This window comes from Eptatretus burgeri, chromosome 12 (genome assembly GCF_056783735.1).
Source record: "Eptatretus burgeri isolate ZD-2024b chromosome 12, Ebu_testis_v1, whole genome shotgun sequence".
In the NCBI taxonomy this organism is placed as follows: domain Eukaryota; kingdom Metazoa; phylum Chordata; class Myxini; order Myxiniformes; family Myxinidae; genus Eptatretus; species Eptatretus burgeri.
The window spans coordinates 35,183,621-35,204,811 of NC_140972.1; the positions used below are offsets into that span (position 1 = coordinate 35,183,621).

A 21,191-nucleotide genomic window follows, 5' to 3' on the forward strand; every position below is an offset into this window, starting at 1 on the left:
TTCTGGAAGAAATGGTGAATTATTTGAAAAAAATGCAAGAGTGCTAATATTTTTGGCCATTACAGTATATATACAATGTCTTCTGAAAGTCCACACCCCCTTTCAAATTTTTCACCTTTTGTTTCCTTACAGCCTGGAATGAAATTGCAATAAATCAGCCTTTTTTCACCTTTATTTACACATCGTAACCCACAACTTCCAAGTGAAAAACAAATTCTACAAATTTTAGAAAATTAATTAAAAATACAAGACTAGAATATCTTGGTTGGATAAGTGTCCACCCTCCTTTATAATAGCAATTGTAAATTAGCTCAGGTGTAACCAATCACCTTCAAAATCACACACCAAGTTAATTGGCCTCCACCTGTGTTAAATTGTTGTGATTCTGATTATTTAAGAATATAATCATCCGTTCCTGTTGGTTTCCTCTGCTGGGTAGTGCATTTCACAGCAAAGACTCAACCATGAGCACCAAGGAGCTTTCAAAAGATCTCCGGGATATAGTTGTGGAAAGGCACAGATCGGGGGATGAGTATAAAAATATTTCAAATGCCTTGAATATCACTTGGAGCACAGTCAAGATGATCATTAAGAAGTAGAAGGCATATGGTGCCACCAAGACCCTGCCTAGATCAGGCTGTCCCTCCAAACTGGATGACCAAGCAAGGAGACGACTGATCAGAGAGGCCACCAAGACATGACGGCATATACAGTAAACCCTCGCCGTCCGCATGTTCGCTGTCTGCGATTTCGCGTACATATGCGCTTACCTTTTAGACACCCTTTCTCTCCGTCCACGCCGATACTCCCACACATCTGCGGAAAAAAATGATCTCCCACCTCAAAACTCCTTAGGTTTTCATAAGTTTTATTTTTAACACTTTCAATGCTTGGATAACAATATTTTCCTTAATTTAACATTACCTGTTAAAACACAACTGTACTGTATCGCCGGAAATATAAAAATTTGCCTTCTGCGTCTTCCAGGAACATCCACCGTGGACAAAATAAAGCACGCCCACCTGAACTCGTTCGTATTTCATCCGTATTTAACACTTTCAATGTTTGAATACCAATATTTTCCTTCATTTAACATTGTGTGTTAAATTATAATTGTATCGTATCGCCAGAAAATATAACAATTTGAAAATTTACATTCTGCATCTTCCAGCATCTGCCACACTGCCGCATCATTGTCTTCTGGCTGCTTGGCAGTTGGTGTGATGCGGTATTTTATTGTGATAAAACTTTGTATCCTTTTTATCTAATCGATCGGCTACCTCTGTGTTATGGCTATGTTCAAATAGAACTGACCGGGGCTACCCACCAACAGTACTCCAAGTAGTAAAGCCTTCTTATTGATGGTAAATGTTACTTGTTTTATCTTATTTTACTCAATTGTTCTTATTTTTCAGTTAAATGTCTTTAAAAAAGAAAAAGATTCATGATTTTTGGACTTATTTTGGGAGGCTGAAACGTATCTCATTGACTTGCATGTTATAAACTGTTCAGCATTCGCAATTTCGCCATTCACAGAAGTTCAGAGGAATGTAACCCCAGTCGATGGCGAGGGTTAACTGTACTTTGAAAGAGCTACATGCCTTTATGGCAAAGACTGGTCACTGTGTGCATGTGACAACAATATCCTAAGCACTCCACAAGTCTAGCCTGTACGGAAGGGTGGCAAGAAGGAAGCCATTACTCAAAAAAGCCCACCTTGAGTCTTGCTTGAGGTATGCAAAAAAAACACTCCGGAGATTCTGAAGCCATGTGGCAAAAAGTTGTGTGGTCTGAGGACACGAAGATGGAACTCTTTGGCCTAAATGCAAAATGTTACATTTGGCGCAAACCCAACACAGTACATCGCTCAAAGAACACCATCCCTACTGTGAAGTATGTTGGTGGCAGCATCATGTTATGTGGATGTTTCTCATTGGCAAGGACTGGGACACTTATCAGGATAGAAGGGAAAATGGAGGCGAGGAGATGGGGACCATACTCTGTGCAGAGTGGTGGTGCTGCTTAAGCAGTCTCCTTGGCTGTTGAGCACAATCCTGGATGGGTCGCCACTCTGACACAGTATACCAGAATGCTGGCACTCATTTTGCCGACCCCAGAAGGATTACAGGTCGAGTTAACCCCACCTGGTATTAATTCAACAGCTGAGCGGGATTTGACCTCAGGACCCTCGGATCCAAAGCCCGCCACCCTAACCATTAAGCCAATACCAGGCATATGGAAACTGGATGGAGCAAAATACAGAAAAATCCAAGAGGAAAACCTGCTGCCCTCTGCAAGAAAGCTGAAATTGTGACGGAAGATCACCCTTCAGCATGACAATGACCCGAAGCACACAGCCAAAGCTACACTGGAGTGGCTAGGGAACAAAAAGATAAATGTCCTTGAGTGGCCCAGTCAGAGCCCCGACATAAATCCAATTGAAAATCTGTGGCATGACTTGAAGATTGCTCTCCATCAACGCTCACCATGCAACTTCACTGAGCTTGAACAGTTTTGTGCAGAAGAATGGGAAAATATTGCCCAATGTCAGTCGCCAACTGGGAATCCTCCATCGTGCAAAGTCCTTCCTCGGCCCTCCTGAGCTCCTGACCACTTACAAAGCTTTTGTCCGTAGCCTGATGGAGTACTGCTCTCCCCTCTGGGCTGGTGCTCCTGCCTCCCACCTTTCTCGGCTTCACGCTGTAGACACCAGGGCATTTCGGATCATCGGCACCTCCCGCAATGAGGCTGAGTCTTTGGGCCTCTCACTCAATCACCGCAGGTTGGTCGGTGGTCTTACTGTCTTCTACCGTCTCCTCTCCAGCCTTGCCCCCCCCCTTCTCTCTCTGCGATTTGTCCCCACCACATTTCCTCAGGGCGCTCAAGGTCAGCCAACAACCCCTTTCTGGTAAAACTACCAAAATCACGAATCGCTGCTCACCTTCACTCTTTCATTCCTCTTTTTTCCCACCTTTGGAATCAACTCCCTCACTCTATTCTTTCCCATTCTTCCCTCCAGGCTTTCAAAACAGCTGTTCACCACCACCTCTTATCATCCCCCATCCAAATCCTCCATCTTTTTTACCCCTGATAATCCACCCAAGCCCACTTCCTTCAAATTCCCTGCTTTCCTTCTTGAAAGTCCCTGTAATGTCCATCTTCTATTCCACATTTTCCCCATCCCATCCCTCTCCCTTGCACAGATCTCCTAATGTGTCTGTCCTCCACTGTTTTGTCCCTCCCACTCCCGCCCCTCTTGTCTCATGTCCCCTTGATGTGCGTTGTGTGTTAGTTCTCACACGAGCCTCGACAAGGTAAACAAAAAAAAATAATGGTGTGCAAAGTTGATCGAGACCTACCTCAACAGACTCACAGCTGTAATTGCTGTCCAAGGTTTCACTTCCAAGTATTAACTCAAGAGGGGGTGGACACTTATCCAACTAAGATATTGTAGTTTTGTATTTTTAATTTTCTGAAATTTGTAAGTTGTGGGTTACGATGTGTAAATAAAGGTGGAAAAAGTCTGATTTTAATGCAATATAATTCCAGGCTATAAGGTAACAAAAGGTGAAAAATTTGAAAGGGGGTGTAGACTCTCTATAGGCACTGTATATATATATATATATATATATATATATATATATATATATATATATATATATATATATATATATATATATATTTCAATAAAATAAAGATCGTAAAAGTCGTACAAATAATTAATTCTGGTATTTACTGTCATTGTCTGCCATGTCTATTACATCACCCTATCTAACATGTTACATTCGTTCTTCATGCTTGTTGTACGTGTCCTTTTAAACAGTAAGCTTCCTCGTTGGAATGATTTTAAATTTTCTTTGACTGCCAGACAGGCAGAAAGAGTAAAGAAAATTATGTCACTCCTATCTGTGCATGTGAATTTGGGAGGAATTCAGAGCCAAAGTTTGGTAAAATGAAAGACTTGTCTTTCTATTCCTATTCCATTTCGTGTTCAAAATATAACATTCTATTTAAATAAGTTGTTCCTCGATCATAAACTGACAAGAAGGACGGACATGAACCAATTGCCTAACAGTCCGATTTTCACTTCTTGTGCGTTGGGTAATTACAACACACTATACGTATATTGAATATTAACATAAACTTCTTTCTTTTGCATTGCTCATTGAACGGTAGATCTTTGTTCTGCCTCAAACTCTTTCTGGCACATAGAAGTTCCTGTTCACTTTCAGAAGTGACTGGTAATGTAGTTTGTTCTTTTCTTCTAACTGCCACCTTCACCGACAGCAGGGCTCTTTGTGGGCAGCACTTGTCGCCATGCCAAAATCTACATTCAACTGGAGTGTACTGATCATCTTTGCACTGGCTGTAGGGACAGTGGTGCTGGGTGGATACTGGTCTGGACTGTGTGACGTTGAGATGTAAGTGTTACGGTGTCGGATGTTTCGGAACGTGTACTGAGTGCTGTGTGTAGTTTGAACATGGGTGTTAAAATGTGATTTCTGTTTGAGTTTCTGGAACGTGATATTTGGTGTTAGGCAAAGGAAGTGAGGTGATATAGCTGTTTCCTTCCTCATGATTTGTATTAAAGATAGATGCCATTATTTTACGTGAGGGGGTTGAAAGTACACAAAACAAGCTGTTGCTGCAGTGGGTGAATTAAGGTGATCTGATATGATTTATTTTTTTTATTTTTTATTTTTTTTTACACATGTGAATTAGATTTGAAATACTCGGCCTTCCTGGTTGCACTTGGTATCCATTATGAATATTGAATGCATTCCAGTATTAATTAATGGCTATTGAATGTGATTGTGTGTGTTTGTGTGTCTGCTTGTCTGTCTGTCTGTCTATCTTGTTCGTGTCATCCGTTTGTCCTGTCACCATCCGTCCCATAACATTTTACCATTTGAGCTTTTTTCCATCAGCTTTTCAGCAAAACTTTGTGATGATAATATGATAACACCAATTAATAATTGGGTCCCAAAGAGCAGTACAGTCACAGTCAGTACAAACAGCCCTTATTAGGCTGTCCGCCACACAATGTGATTGTTGGGTTTTGTAATTGCTTCCGTATTGCTTTATTTTATTTACCCTTTCAGCTTTAGTCATCAAACTTTCAACAAACCATTGTTTTGAGAATATGGAGAACACAAAATAATAAAAAAAGTTTTAAGCTGCTGTTTTTGTCAAATTTTATTCCAAATACAACGCGGATGTGGGCGGTGCTTTCTTGTTGTTCTGCTTGTAAAAGTTATGTGGATCTGGCAGGTTGCTGCATCCTAACACAAGCAACTTACAGGTAGTGGGCAAAAAGCAATGGACACTCCTGGGTAAATTAGGGACACCAAGCAATAGCTTCCACACAGGTGTGGCTCCTGTGTTAATCAAGCAAATAACATCCCAGCATGCTTTGTGTCATGTATAAAAATGCTGCACAGGCCTTGTTGCCTGAACTCAATCGAGAATTTATGGGATCTTATAGAACGACACTTGAAACAGTTTTCCACCTCCATCAAACGGGTGTGAGTTAATTGACTTTCTTGTGGAAGAATGGTTCCGCATCCCTCCTGCAGAATTCCAGACACTGGTGGTCTCTGTCATGGCGTATACTGGCCACACGTGGTGGCCCAATGCCCTATTAAGTGACTTTACATTGGTGTTTACATTTATTTTTTTTGTCCACTACTTGTACATACATGTTTGTTGTCGGTTTTAGAGTATCCTGGTGTTACATTTACAAAGATAATATATCCATGTCTTGTGTGATGAAATCTCCAATCTGGGTTACCAATTTTGGTAACTTTTGGCTTTAGTTCCAGACCACAATGACCAACTGCTTTCCCTTCCAAGCTACAAGCTGAAATGAAAATGATCCAATATGCCAACGATGTTTTTATTTCCTTTGTCTTCTCCATTCATCACTGAGTGAAAGTTCATCATCGCTGAATGTTGATGGTCTCATGACAACATAAAAGTTCATAACTGGAACTATGCCACTGTATGTACACAAGCTTGTCGTGCCCTTTCCACCACACACTCTCTTACCCCTTATTTTAACCCCCCCCCTCCAAAAAAAATCTCGTTTAATATTATTACGTGTGATGCACCCTAAAGTAAGTATTCACCATATAATGACTTCTTTTTTTCGTTTGTTGCATCAATGGCTGTGGGGTAACATCATTGGCCTGAGGCGTGGCTTGGATTGAGGTGTGAGGTACGCCGCTGATCCAGTGCCCTCCTGAAGTTAGGGCAGAAATATGGAATTTGTTCAGGGTGCCAGTGATAACTCGTCAACTCTTCAGGAAATACATCATGGGATCGTTATAACGTCCACAAAATAATGCCGGCAGACGCGAAGCCATCGTAGTGTCTGTCTGAGGGATGGCACACACATTGACGAATGACCCTGCCCGTGAAACACCAGGATTACAGTTTATTACTGGAACGAGAATCAAACCGAGGCTAGACTGCTTCGAGGCAAGTGTGTGTACCTCTAGGCCATCCTGCCAGTCCATAAAGTGACTGATGCAACTAAAATTCTAACATTTGAGGTAAGGCTTATTTTGTAACCAGGAGTAACCCTCAATAACATTTGAGAAGTGAACACAATAAACAAGCATTCTGTTGCAATTTCAGTAATAGTGCAAAATTCACATCACTGTCTTCTCTACACTCACTTTTACAATCCCTTGATATGCCCATCAAGAACGGACATTGGGGAACTTGTGGGAAAGGGTGGAAAGACGACTCTTCTGCCACTGCTACTTTATTTGCCTCAATTATTCCCACGTTGTGGAATCGGCTAGGGAAAGTTTTCTTTGGCCGAACTTTTTACAAACTGGCTTGCAAGGCTTGACGTTTGACTGAACATGGCAGGAATTTGGAATTTGTTCGGGTCACCGGCAATAATTCACCCCGACTTGGCAAAATACATCATGTGATATTTAACCTTCACCAACTGGTGCTATCAGATGGGTCTTCCACTTAATGTCCATCTGAGAGATGGCGTACTTTGTGATGAGAGATGGCACGCTTGTGAAGTTCCAGTCTGACAGTTTATAGTTGGGCCGAGAATAGAACCCAGGCGAGACAGCTCAAATGTAGGTAAGTGTGCTACCTGTACACCATCCTGTGCTTGGGGAAGGGAAGGGAGTGATGTTGACAATATCAATACGAAATACAAGTATTTGGGTGCCTTGCAGGAAGAAACGGAAATGCAAGCAGGAGGATGGAGAGGGAAAATTGGACAACAAGGAAAAAGAGGATACCTTGGACATCAGTACATCAACTGCAGTCATCTTTGTGCTCATGTTGAGCACTATACTTGTGTTGCTTTACTTCTTCTATGATTATTTGGGTAGAGTATTTATTTTGCTTGTATTTTAAACCCATTTATGAGTATCTCATCAATCCATTGTCCTCAAGAATTGGATGGTAACTTGTTTGGCCCGAAGTGTAATATTTCACAAATGATCCATTATGTTTGTTTTTTTTGGATACATAGTCGAAGCTTGTAGAAGAGCTCGTACTAGTACATTGAATGGATCAGGACGCAATAGGACATTGTGAACAGCAGAGAGAGAGAGAGAGAGAGAGAGAGAGAGAGAGAGAGAGAGAGACACAGAGAGAGAGAGAGAGAGAGAGAGAGAGAGAGAGAGAGACACAGAGAGAGAGAGAGAGAGAGAGAGAGAGAGAGAGAGAGAGAGAGAGAGAGAGAGAGAGAGAAAAAAAAAAAAAAAAAAAAACACCAACAGTAGAGCCTGAAGCCAAGACAGAGGAAGGTGGACAAAGAATGTGTGGGGAGGGAATGTGATGCAGGAGAGGATGCATGAGGTGGAAAGGCTACAGAAAATTCAAACTTAATGGTTGTCCAAAAATTTACAACTGAATGTGAAGAGGAACTGAAAAAGTGGTTCAGGAACTAACAATGAAAAGACAGCTGAGGGTGAAATAACCTTTTTATGCATCCGCTGACGAGGTCGCCGGTGGAATTGTTTTCCGGTTGTTTGTCCGTCCGTACGTCTGTCCATGCCAGTTTTCTCTGAAACCGCTTATCCGATTGACACAATTCTCACCATAGGTGCGACGAATAATGTAGAATGTTTTAATGATTATGATATCATAGGTCATGTGTTGTGGCAGCCATGTTGGAAAAATGGAAAAACTTTGCATCTCTATCACCAAAACCGCCCATGGAAAAAATTGAAACTTGGCACATGTGAAATACTTCCCATGGGGGATAAGTGATTTTTTTTTTGATGATGTCATAGATGGCTTCGTTATGACATGATAATTGCATATGTCAGACGCTTTATCCGATCAGTATGAAAATTTTTGAGGGTTATCTCGGGATAAACTTCTGGGGGGAAAAAAATTGATGATGTCATCGGTCACATAGTTCAGCAGCCATTTTGTTTCTAGCATAAAAACCTTCAAAAACCTTGTTCTCTGAAATGACAGAACAGATCGAGGCAAAACTGTACAGGTATGATCACTTATCCATGAGGAACAAAAAGTTCTCTACCTATGACATCAGAGGTAACACGGTTTGGCAGCCATTTTGCATTTACTCGAAAAACCTCTATTCTTCTCCAGAATGGCTTGACAGATTTAGGGAAAACTTCACACAAATGTTCCCCAAGTTTTGGGGCTACCCATTTCAGCTACAAATTTTCTTATCTATATATATATATATATATATATATATATATATATATATATATATATATATATATATATATATATATATATATATATATATTGGTTCACGAGTCAGAAAGTGACCACTATATTTGTTATTGGTGTCTGTCTGTCTGTCTGTCTGTCTGTCTGTCCCAAGCATAGCTCCGTGGGTTTTGATCCGATCCTGATAAAATTTTGGTGGGAGGTTTATACAATGATCTAGTTGTGTTTTCCTGAGAATGGGCGTGGTGCGCACATTATGGGCGGAGCCACGCCCAAAAAACATGTTTTTAGGGGGTAGCCGATATCAATTTACATCTTCTCCGAGGGGGTTTGTCGAATCTGGCAGGAGTTTCAGTATTTGGTTCGCCCAATGGCACCTGCATAGCTCCACGGAGCTCGATTTTTTTTTTTTTCATTTTCTTCCCAAGGTCAAGGTCACAAGGTCACGAACTTAGAAAATTGCGAATTTTGACATAAAAATCATACGACCGCCCAAACTTTGAGAGCGAGGATGACAATATTTTTATGCATAATCTTGAGGTCATTCCCCACCTAAAGTCTTGAAACCATTTTGCTCTATCTCGAACACCTTGCCCGTGGCACCCCCTTCAAGTTTGTTTTTACGCTGATTTCATCAAAGTATGGATAACACTGAACAACAAAAATTTTTTACTGGAGATTTGTAAAGTGATTTAGACTAATTTGGGTACGCTGATTTCAAAAATCATAACCGTTTTGCTGTATCACGTCAGGATTTTCAGTAACAGAAATATTCCCATTGCCTAGAAGTCACGATTTCAATGAAATTTACAAAAATTCATTTATTCATTTATTTCATCATGAATGCTTCAAAATTATAGAAATTACAGAAAAACTCCACTAGAATGTAATTAAAAATGCTTTAGGCATTTAGCTTTGCGTTTGTGCTGCTCTGTGTCAGTTTCACAATGCAGGAACCAGCAGAAATCGCCCATCATGTTCGGGTTGTGCTGCCCTTGGTAACGCGTCTCCATGAGTGAAATCTCTTGGTGGAATCGCTCGCCGTGCTCGTCCGAGACTGCTCCCAAGTTGTCAGGGAAGAAGTTCAGGTGCTGGTGTAGGAAATGGATTTTCAGGGACATCCTGGAGCCAAGTTTCCTGAAGGACTCCAGCAGCTGCTGCACTATTTCTTCATAGTTGTCCGCGCGCTCGTTCCCCAAGAAGTTGTCCGTCACAGCTTTGAAGCTCCTCCACGCTGCCAGCTCTTTGGGGTTTAGAGTTGTCGGAAAAGTTTCGTCCTTCATAATCTGTCGGATTTGCGGTCCAACAAAGACACCAGCCTTGATCTTGGCCTCCGACAAGGTGTTGCCAAACTTTTCCTTGAGGTATAAAAACCCACGCCCATTCAGATCCATTGCCCGTACAAAACTTTTCATCAAGCGGAGCTTTATGTGGAGTGGTGGAAGGAAAACCTTGGCTGGGTCGACAAGGGCGACATGCTTCACGTTGTGTCGACCAGGTTGTGTCGACCTGTCGTTGTGTCGACATGCTTCACGTTGTGTCGACCAATGCTCTTTTCGTTCTTCCCAATCTTTCTTCGTCCAGTGATTCTTGTCGTCTCTGCTATCCCAGAGACAAAGGAAGCACATGTATTTCGTGTAGCCTGACTGCAGCCCTAACAACAGCGCCACCACTTTCAAGTCTCCGCAGATGTGCCAGTTGAAGTCATTGTACTTGATGGAATCAAGCAGCTGCCGCATAGTCTCATAGGTCTCTGTCATGCCGAACGCGTGAGCCAGTGGGACTGATGGTTTCTCGTTGCCATTGTGGAGCAAAACAGCCTTCAAGCTGTTCTTCCCCGAGTCGATGAAGAGGCGCCAGTCTGCAGGATCGTGATCACACCCAAGTTCTTTCAACAGACCGTTGATGTCAATGCAGAATGTCATCGTGTCTTCCATCTCAAAGAACTCAGCCATGTCTCTGTGACGTGCTCTGAACAAGGATATCTTGGTGTTAGGTTCAAGTAGATTCGACTGCTGCAGCCTTGATCCAAGCAGCTCTGCCTTCGCCTTTGACAGCGAGAGATCTCTTACAAGATCATTTAAGTCTCCCTGGTTCAGAAGGTGTGATTCTTGAGTGTCGGGTTCAAAAGGTTCATCATCACCATCCTCTTCACCACTGCTTACAGCTATGTTCTGATCAGCTGGAGGTGTTGGAACGGGGTTCTCGTCATCATGAGGCACAGGTTTACGAGCAGAGACGCAGTCAGCGTACTTGATGTGACCTTTATTCTTCTTGTTGAAGCCGGCGATGCTTGTGCAGCAGAAATAACAATCATCATGATGATTCTGCGGCTCACGCCATATCATGGGCACCGCAAATGGCATGCTCGCGCGCTTGCCCACCAACCACTGAGTCAAGGTTGTGTGACAGCTTGTGCAGCAGATGTGTGGTGCCCAGCTCTGTTCTTGGTCCCCCACCTTACACCCGAAGTAGTGAAAGTAGGCGGCCTTCATTTTCACTGCTGTAGATATACTTCGCTGTTGATCTTTTTGGTATACCGACCACAGACATAACAGAAGTTGTCAGGATGATTGGTACAGGAACGCCTACTCATCTTTATCTGAAAGAAAGAAATATAACACAAGTTAACAACAATTGTACGAAATAGACATGTTAAAGACATATGTAAATTTCATTGAAATCCTGACTTCTAGGCAATGGGAATATTTCTGTTCCTGAAAATCCTGACGTGATACAGCAAAACGGTTATGATTTTTGAAATCAGCGTACCCAAATTAGTCTTAATCACTTTACACATCTCCAGTAAAAAAAAATTTTTGAAATTTGTTGTTCAGTGTAATCCGAGGAGTGTGAAATGCCATATAGCCTAAATGACGTTATATTGTTCCTGGAATGTTCCAGAGGAAGTTTTGCACCAAAGGTCATAATCCTTGACCTTTGACCTTTAAAGTTCACAAAGGTCAAATTTTCAAAGTTGTGGGAATCGAACCGGGTTTTCGAACTTCTCCGATGAACTAACTCCAATAAGCTATAGCACATATCCTGTTTCCTTATTTTAATGTCCACAACATTGTTTTGTGACCTTTAAAGGTTATGCAAAGGTCAAATTTTTAAAGTTGTTGAACGAAACCGGGTTTTTGACATTTTGCAGCTGATAGCCTGTCACTCGTACCACATCATGTTGATCATTTTTATAACTTGGTCAAAAATTATCACATTGCTCATCCTTGACTTCTGAAACAATCTACATCGTCAAATACCACTCGTGAACCATTGCCGTCTCCAGACTTGTGTGTATGTGTGTATATGTATATATATATATATATATATATATATATATATATATATATATATATATATATGTATATATATATATATATATGTATATATATATATATATATATATATATATATATATTCTATATACCATCCTCTTCAGATATTTAACAAGGACAGACATTGACATCTCAGTACTGTTTTGATGGCTATACAGAGAGATATACTTCGGATACGCTTCTTCTGTTTACTTACCTTCATTCACAGAATGGTTTCTCTATTTCGGAGTCTTTGATGACAACATTGATCAAGATCTTGATTTGCAGGATCCTTCAGTGTCAGCAATAAACGATGAAGTTTGTAACTTATTGTGATCTCATCTGTCATTTGCACCATCAGACTGGTTGTTAGTATCCTTTGGGATGTTTGAATGCCAAGCACTAGTATTTGTAATTTGAGATCTGATTGGTCTTCGAGCATCTCTGTGGCATATGAGACAGTGGAACGTAATCACACTTGTAGCTTGCAGGGATACTGTTATTGTTGATTTATGTGGTCGTTTCAAGTATGAATAAGGCAAAGTTATTGCTGTGTAATCGGTATAATGGTTTTGGATTGTGACACTTTTTATTACTTACGAAATCTAAAGATTTCGTAAGTATATTGATGACCTCCGTTTCTGTTTGTTTGTTCGTTTGTTTGTTTGTAGGCACGATAACTCGAGAACGGAAGAAGCTACCAATGTCAAATTACACCACGTGATTCAGGAGGGTGATGGCTAGTGCTGATTAGATTTTGGTCGAAATCGGTCAAAGGTCAAGGTCACAGTGAGGTCAAATATTCGATTTTTGATGGTTTGGTACAGATAACTCGAACGGAAGAAGCTACCAATGTCAAATTACACCACGTGATTCAGGAGGGTGATGGCTAGTTCTGATTAGATTTTGGTCGAAATCGGTCAAAGGTCAAGGTCACAGTGAGGTCAAACATCCAAAACATTCGATTTTTGATGGTTTGGTACAGAATCATCGCAGAAACTTCTGGTTTGCGTCGCTACCTTCTCGAGAGACAGATTTTATTAGACAAGGTCAGAGGTCATGTTGACGATTTCGTCAGTACCAGTCTATGACTGCTTGTTTTATTTTTTCGTTATTGTTAACTGGCAGTGAACAATTTTGAATTTTCAAATTGCAATTGCTTATTTGTGCGTGTGTTTTCATTTCCCTTCACAGTTTATGTCCTGATTGTTTTGTTCTGCCTGGCCTCTGCAATGGGATTATACAAATGTCTACTTCCTCTTGTTGACAGGCTACCTTTGAAAACCTGCACGTGAGTATCTTTATGCAATAATATATTTTGGAAGAAGCTTTCTCTCCCTGTTTTCCTGCTTTTCTAAAAGTTTTCATGATTATAGAATCTCGACAACCAGTCTACCTTTCATGCACAAGCTTCCACAACCACAGCTCATTGTGTTGGCTGCCGCCTGCCTGAGCCTTGCTGCCACTTGGTTTGTCTTCCGCCATGATGACCGGTGAGTTACTTAGTTATAAACAGCAACTTGTGCAGTCCTTCATCAAAAACCTGATGCCATCTTGTAAGGGATTATTGACATTGAAAGGGGATCGTGGTCTTGTAAGCGTGGATTTCACGAGTAAGTTTGGTCAGGTTACGCCCCCCCCCCCCCCCACTCGTAACAGGGATGGGGAAAAATGTGTTGTGCGTGTTTGGCAGGTTCTATGTCCGCTATAATCCACCTCCCCAATCCATCCATCCATCCACCCACCCCCCCCCAATCCGTCCATCCATCCCCATCACCTCATCAAACCCTTTTTCTCATCTCTCTTCCCCTCGCACCTCCCCACCAAACAAATCATACACACATTACAATACACCGATACCATAATCAAAGACATAGATAATGCCGCCATTACCCGATTACAAGTCAATCTCAGTGCTGAATGCGTGCCAAGTAAGAACTCCTTGAGAACCAAGAGACACTAAAGCTGCTCTCTCGGGGTGTGGTGCAAGTGTGTAGACACTGTGGAACCAACCCGCTGGGTTGCGTATGTAAAAAGCGCCAAATGGAGGGCAATACGGGAAGGTCGAAGAGTGTTGCGGTGACCGACGCCCTGCCTATTCAGCACCAATATATTCTGGAACGTACCGAAGATCGGGGAGCTATCTGACGAACCCACCTTCCTGTCGAGCTGTCTGGCACACCAAGGAGCTGTCTGACATGCCAAGGATCGGAACGGTACCCGTAACTGCCTGCCTTCCAAAAGCTGCCTTTCTGCTGCCTGCTTGTACGAGTTATTGCATGTACGGATTGTGCAGAAGCCAACAAGTTATGCTGACCAAAGGGGTCCAAGGGCAAAAGGCAGCACACGATCGTTGGGCACAGAAGCTCCAACCACACAAACGCGTGACCTTTCCGACACCACACCCACTCGCATTCCATTCCTCCCCTTTCCTTCTCTTCCCTCCACCTTTGGACCAACACAAGCCCACCTGCTTATGTGGGGTGAGTGTGAAGCCACACCCAAGCCTCAAACTTCTTTCTTTCTCTCCCTCTTTTGGGATTCGCTAGATATCCATTCGTCGGGTTTTCCGCGTGTGTGTGTGTGTGTGTGTGTGTGTGTGTGTGTGTGTGTGTGTGTGTGTGTGTGTGTGTGTGTGTGTGTGTGTGTGTGTGTGTATTGTGTGTGTGTGCAACGCGAGGCTCCACAGCACAAACCAGCAAACCGATTTCGATGAAACTTGGCGAACAGGTGCCATATGAGCTGGGAGTGTGGGCGTTTGAGGTTCGTTGCTAAGCAACCACCCGTTGCTATGCAGCGGCCGAAAAACCGCGTTTTAAGAACCCAAACGTGCTCATCGGTGATTTGCTACGTCACGTGATTGACCGGTGGCGAATCGACCACCGAGAAACCATGACTCAACAAGGTTCATGATCACGTGGTTTGTTTCTCTTGGAACGTCTCGTCGTCAACAATGTCCAGTCCTTCGGCACACTGAACCTTACAGTGGCGGATGGTGCATGACGACCCGATATCTCTCGGGCGAAGACCACACACAGCAAACACCCCATGGGATCCACGAGCAGCTCGAATGGAGGAAACGTGCTCGGTCTGGGGGGTTCGAACTCAGACCGCGGGTCCGTGGTCCGTCCAGGAGGTTCTCCCTCGGACGGGTCCATGGTCTGTTCACCCGAGGATGAAGATTCCGGACCCGGTACGTGACGTTCACTCCGTCCCGACATGTTGTGCTTCCTGGCGCTCGTTTTAATGGATTGGTTGTGTTTTGAAAGGGAAGATCTAGTCCGAGTTCATCGATCATTCGTTCCCTCCGTACGAAGGTTTGAACCACAAACTCATTGGGATTCGCTAGATATCCGTTATTGTCGGTTTTTCCGTGTGTGTGTGTGTGTGTGTGTGTGTGTGTGTGTGTGTGTGTGTGTGTGTGTGTGTGTGTGTGTGTGTGTGTGTGTGTGTGTGTGTGTGTGTGTGTGTGTGTGTGTGTGTGTGTGTGTGTGTGTGTGTGTGTGTGTGTGCGCGCGCGCGCGAACGCGAGGCTCCACAGCACAAACCAGCAAACCGATTTCGATGAAACTTGGCGAACAGGTGCCATATGGGCTGGGAGTGTGCGTGTTTGAGTTTCGTTGCTAAGCAACCACCCGCGGTTGCTATGCAGCGGCTGAAAAACCACGTTTTAAGAACCCAAACGGTAATTGACGTAGCGCGGCTTCTATGATAGGTAGAGCGACTGGACCAACTCCTGCCTATTCCTTGCATCCCCATCTAGTTATCGCGACAGCATAACGTTTCTCTATCTCTCATAGTTTCCGAATAGCAGCCCTCCGAATGCGGAAAGGTGGTGAACCAGGGAATATGTTAAGTGACCTTGACCTCGGAAACCGTCGACGGCAGAACGTTCAAATTCGGTGTATGGCTAGAGTTTAATAACTACTACAAAATTGAACTGCAGCATTTTTCCAGATTCGATCACCAAGGGTGTCGGGGGTGAAATACGCGAAATTCGAAAAAATACTTTTTCTCGACATACGTTCACTATTTTCAATACTTGTCCTGCAGTTTTGAATGTGGAGAAATGAGACTTCGGAATTAAACACTTCGAGATATTTAGAAAATTTTACTCGAGCCGATTTTTGATTTAGGTTTTATTTTTCAAATGGTAGTCCTGTGAGGAGTGCCAAGTTGGCAAAATACATAATAGGAAAAATCTTGCCAGGCAGAGGAACAATTGTATGTGAACCAATACGTCTTGGCAATGAATCTTCGTCGGTGGATCGGTCAGAATCAAAAGCATTGTATCCAGTGCTTCCATCCTAGCGGATCCCTCGTCGCCTACTGGCTTGTCTCTTTACTTTTCCCAGTGTGAGTGAAGTGCGTCTGTCCTGTGTCTTCGATAAGTAAGAGTGTTTAAGGGGATCTTTACGTGCTTGGGGTTAAGTTCTGTTTTGTGTCTCTAAATTCTGGAAATATTTGAATTGTGCTCGTAAATATGTGCCTTTCTTTGAATTGTTTGTGAAACTGTTTCAAACCTGTTTGATCGTCTCCTCCATTGGTTCGACATAGCGTATGTAATAATTAGATGGATGTTGTGCTCCATTGATTCACTCCATTAGTTTAGCCGACCTCCCACCTGCGATTTTGCTCGGCCGTAAATAATAAGTAGACAGTGCGAAGTCAAGAGCGCAGTTCCCTATTTGAGATAGCTAAATCACCAGTAAGTGAACACGATCATGAAAGCGAGGACCCTGCTAGATTTAGCTGTCTCAACTGGCGTCTGCGGTTGCTCACCAGCCCGTCGGGTCGCGGACGTATCCGTGTCTTGTCGGCTTCAGGGTCAGAGATCGAATAGCGGGACCGAGCCACTCCGAGAACCCTGCGTACTACCCCGGACGGAACCTGTAACAGTATTGAAGACCTCAACTTGCAAAAATCAATATTCTACTTTGCTCATGCAATTGTGATTTACATTCTGGTCCAACTTTTGCTTGCCATGAATCCTGCAAATGCCCTTTTTGCTTTTGCAAATACTCTTGAGTGTCCACAGCCAGAACAGTGTCTCCCCATATCCCTAACCTTTTCTTACTTACTGTATTACATTCTCTCAATGGATGTTCTGTCTAATTTAACTTCAAACTGTAATGTTTTGAATCTGCCATGATCTTCAACAAGGCTGTCAGAACCATAAGGCCTCTCAGGCCATCACATACAGGCCATTGCTGTATGGGGATGACGTTGCACCACTCAAAACCAAAGCTTTATTTTTTTTCGTTCAACAATGTTGGTGCTTGACTCCTGGGATGTTAACGGCACAATTGGTGTCATGTTCCGCCATTAACTTATTCACTGCATCACAAAGTCTTGTTCATGTTTTGTTGAGGATTTCAAGTGAGTTAGATGGTGGATAATTTGAGATTTTGAGAAGAGGATGTTTGCTGGCATGTGGTATTGCACATGGCTGATGCTGACCTGTGATTACAGGTGGGCCTGGGCTTTGCAGGATCTCCTGGGGATGGCATTTTGCCTCAACATGATACAGGCCGTTCGCATTCCTAACTTTAAGGTTGGTTCATTATGCTTCCATTTGGAAGTTTACATTTTCTTCTGATAGAAATTGCATGTATTGTTTGAGAGAATAAATGAGTTTAAGCATTTGTGTGTACGATTTGTGCTCTCTTAGGGATGTTTGATCTTGCTGAGCTTCCTGTTCATTTATGACGTTTTCTTTGTCTTCATCACTCCTTTTCTGACAAAGGTATGTGTACATCAGTATATATTCATGTCCTTTTGTTAATATATGCATATTATTTATTTCTAGTGTTCTTATTCGCTTGCACAACTAACTTATATTTTAAATATGAAAGGAGATATTTTTAATTAACCACCAAATGATACCTTGTTGCTGTTTCCATTTGAACAATGTATCTTGTGAGACCATGATTTTGGGTTAAAATCCCATTTGCTATGTCAATTTGTCCACATGTCTACTTGTGTCCTTGTTCCTCTTTCGATTGATGTGCAAGCTCTGCCATGAGCCCTAAACCGAAAATCGAGTGACTGCATACAATACAATGCTTGGTCGTCATACAACATACAATGCTTGGTCGTCCAAAGTGCCGTTATTTCATGTTCTTATGTAAATTTGATAAGGATTTGAAAGTTATATCGCGACTCAATGATTAGTGAGCCTCACACAAACGATCCATTCAGATCAATGGATCTTTTTGATTGATCTAGCTGTTACTACTGAAAGTTTTCAGAACAGAATTGCATCAAAAATACAAGTTAATTGGTGCTTTTATTCCTTAATACCTATCCAATTGTGCTTACCTGTAGTCTGGTGAGAGCATCATGACCCAGATTGCTACAAGACCCTCAAACTCGACCTCCAAGGAAATGGTGAGTTTGGAGTTTCCTTATAACATCAGCATTGTTTTTCAACACATTTTCTGCATGCATGATAAACTCAGTGCCAATCACTTTGCTCACCTGCAATGGCTGCTCGAGCCAATAACTCTTAACTCATTGACAACAGGGGCAGGACGTTGCCCTTGCGGGGCTCAAAACGACAGTCATCGTGATGTAAGGGTGAAACCGGTCGGTCAGTTGACTTGAGATCTCTGTTGAGTCAGTGGTAATGCTGATGCCTTTTTGAATTTCATCATCTGTTAAAATTTCCTCTGGTAGTTTTGCTTTGAGTCTATCCTTTATCCTTTATTCCGAATCTACAGCTCAGCTTTGCACAACACTGGCAGCGGAACTTTTTATTTGTGCGTACATGTTTTCTTTGACTTCAGTGAATGTGAAAACAAAACACTGACAATTATATAAAAACATGCAATTTGGTGTGTCTGTTTGTCTGTCTGTCTGTCTGACTGCAATACATTCGGTCATTACTTACCCAATCTCAACCAAACTTGACAGGACTAAGGGTCACACGATGGAGGTGGTAACGACTTCATTTGCCTCCCTCCCCAGGTGGGTTTTCCACCTTGGGTGAAATCCGTGTCAAGGTGTAGAGATAGCTTATTGTGGCGTTTTTTTCCCAAGGCCGTTTATAATAAAAGTAATAACAACACAAATGACAAGACTATTGTGGCGTTTCATGGGGCACCCCTACCAGAAGTAAAATATGATAAAGCACAAACATTAATGATTAATTTTTAAACAGTCACTACTGCTGTTTAATACGAAACTGGAAGGGAGGAAACCCGACGTTATTGAGGCATTATATGCTTACTGCGTCTCCACAGACTAACGGACCCAAGCCTAGATCTGCTGTAATTTATATACCCCAGAGAGGATAATAGCATGACCCTTCCCGTCGCTCCCGTAGGGAGCGTGTGTACTCGTACAATATATGTAAGAAAACGATGAATGAATTTCTGATAATATCTTCAATATTATTTTTTATTCCAAACAGATACCCCTGCTATTCAAGATACCAACTTTGCACCTTTCATCGCCAACCCTCTGCCAAGGCTTTACATTCTCAATGCTAGGTTTCGGGGATGTCGGGCTGCCTGGTAAGGTTAAAGTTAAATGCTGAGAATGTCATGGTATAAATAAAAAGTTTTACAGCTTTTACTTTTTCCTGAATGAGAGAGTTGGGTTTTAATTGGTTTTGGAGGTTCGGGTTTGAAAATTTTTATATACTTGTTGAGAGCAAAATTACGGGGCCAAGGTAAAAGAAACAAAGTGAGAGCCGGTGGACAACAACACACATGTATGGACCATGAGCGTGAGGAGAGGAGTTGCAGGTGAAGGAGGCACAGGGTCTCAGTGGATGTGGTACAGCTCACAGGTAGAAATGGGAGACACCATGAGGTGGTGGTGTATAGCAGGGTTAGACTTGGGGTCGGGAACAATTGGGGTGTTTTTGGAGAAGACATTCAACCTTCTCCAAAGGGGCAAGGATTGGGCAGAAGTACGAGAGGGTCGTAGGAGGAAGACTAGAAAATAGTCACCAGAAGACTTCAATGCCTTCAACCTGCCTGTAAACACTGAAACCCAACCTCCTGTCATGACAGACCAATCGTACAGAGGTCCTTAGATTGCACGTTCTGAATGGGGGCAAGATGGGAAACATCTTTGAGTGTCACAGCTCTGAGAGAGATATATATATATATATATATATATATATATATATATATATATATATATATATATATATATATATATATATATATATATATATATATATATATATATCTCTTTTTTTAAATCTGGTTGAGATGTAGTGTGGTCTGGTTATTTATTTGCTTACTTTATTGTGTCAAATGCAGTTTATTGACCACAGTCAATTGAGTGCTTTGAGCCTTCTATGAAGTTGTCATATATTTAAACAAAAGTAGAGTTTATCAGGCTTATTAGCTGTTTTTATAACATACTCATAGCAATGTGTCAAACATTATTACCTCCACCACCGAAGGTGGACAGAGGGTATGCTTTCACCACTGTCTGTTTGTCCATTTGTTTTTTCTTTGGGGGAACCTGAAATCCATGGTTTATACCACGAAACCACATACTGTTGAAAGTTTGAAGAATTAAATCAGAAACTTATGTGCTAAAATTGATGTGTCATTGTTAACAAATGTTCAAAGAAACCTACACACAAGAATGTGTATGTATATACATTTCAATAGCTCGCAATTTCAGCAATTATTATCATAATATTGTGAAATATATACAGTGCCTACATAAAGTCTTCATACCCTCGACTTTTGTCACATTTTGTTGTTCCAGCCTGAATTTTAAAATGGATTGAATTTACATTTTTTTTGTCACTGATATACACAAAATACCCCAAAATGACAAAGTGAAAACATGTTTTCTTTTCTTTTTTTTTTTTCTTTTTTTTTTTTTGTATACCTTGGTCGAGGCTCGTATGAGAGCTAACACACAACTCACAGCAAGGAGGCATGAGACAAGAGGGGTGGGAGTTGAAGGGACAAAACAGTGGGGAACAGACACATTAGGTGAACTGTGGAAGGGAGAGGGATGGGGATGGGACGGGGAACATGGCGAAGAGAAGATGGACATTTCAGGGACTTTCAGGAAGGAAAGTAGGAGAAATGAAGGAAGTGGGCTTGGGTGGATTATCGGGGGTAGAAAAGATCGAGGATTTGGATGGGGGAAGATAAGAGGTGGTGGTGAACAGCTGTTTTGAAAGCCTGGAGGGAAGAATGGGAAAGA

The 21,191-nt window shown here is 42.1% G+C and overlaps 1 protein-coding gene across 8 annotated transcripts in view; it reads left to right on the forward strand.

The window, feature by feature from the left end:
- Nucleotides 1-21,191, forward strand: part of LOC147015401 (signal peptide peptidase-like 2B) — an 84,855-nt gene that overhangs the window by 34,950 nt on the left and 28,714 nt on the right. For 7 of the 8 annotated variants that reach the window (XR_015050320.1, XR_015050319.1, XR_015050318.1 and 4 more), the window contains exons 5-12: nt 4,288-4,421; nt 7,206-7,360; nt 13,200-13,296; nt 13,382-13,498; nt 17,478-17,559; nt 17,677-17,751; nt 18,333-18,395; nt 19,420-19,522. Coding sequence is in view for 5 of the 8 variants with exons in the window: in XM_085850116.1 (XP_085706242.1) it covers nt 4,288-4,421; nt 7,206-7,360; nt 13,200-13,296; nt 13,382-13,498; nt 17,478-17,559; nt 17,677-17,751; nt 18,333-18,395; nt 19,420-19,522 (826 nt within the window). In the remaining 3 variants the exon portion in view is untranslated. The remainder of the gene's footprint in view (nt 1-4,287; nt 4,422-7,205; nt 7,361-13,199; nt 13,297-13,381; nt 13,499-17,477; nt 17,560-17,676; nt 17,752-18,332; nt 18,396-19,419; nt 19,523-21,191) is intronic. The other variant, XM_085850115.1, reaches the window with a different exon arrangement.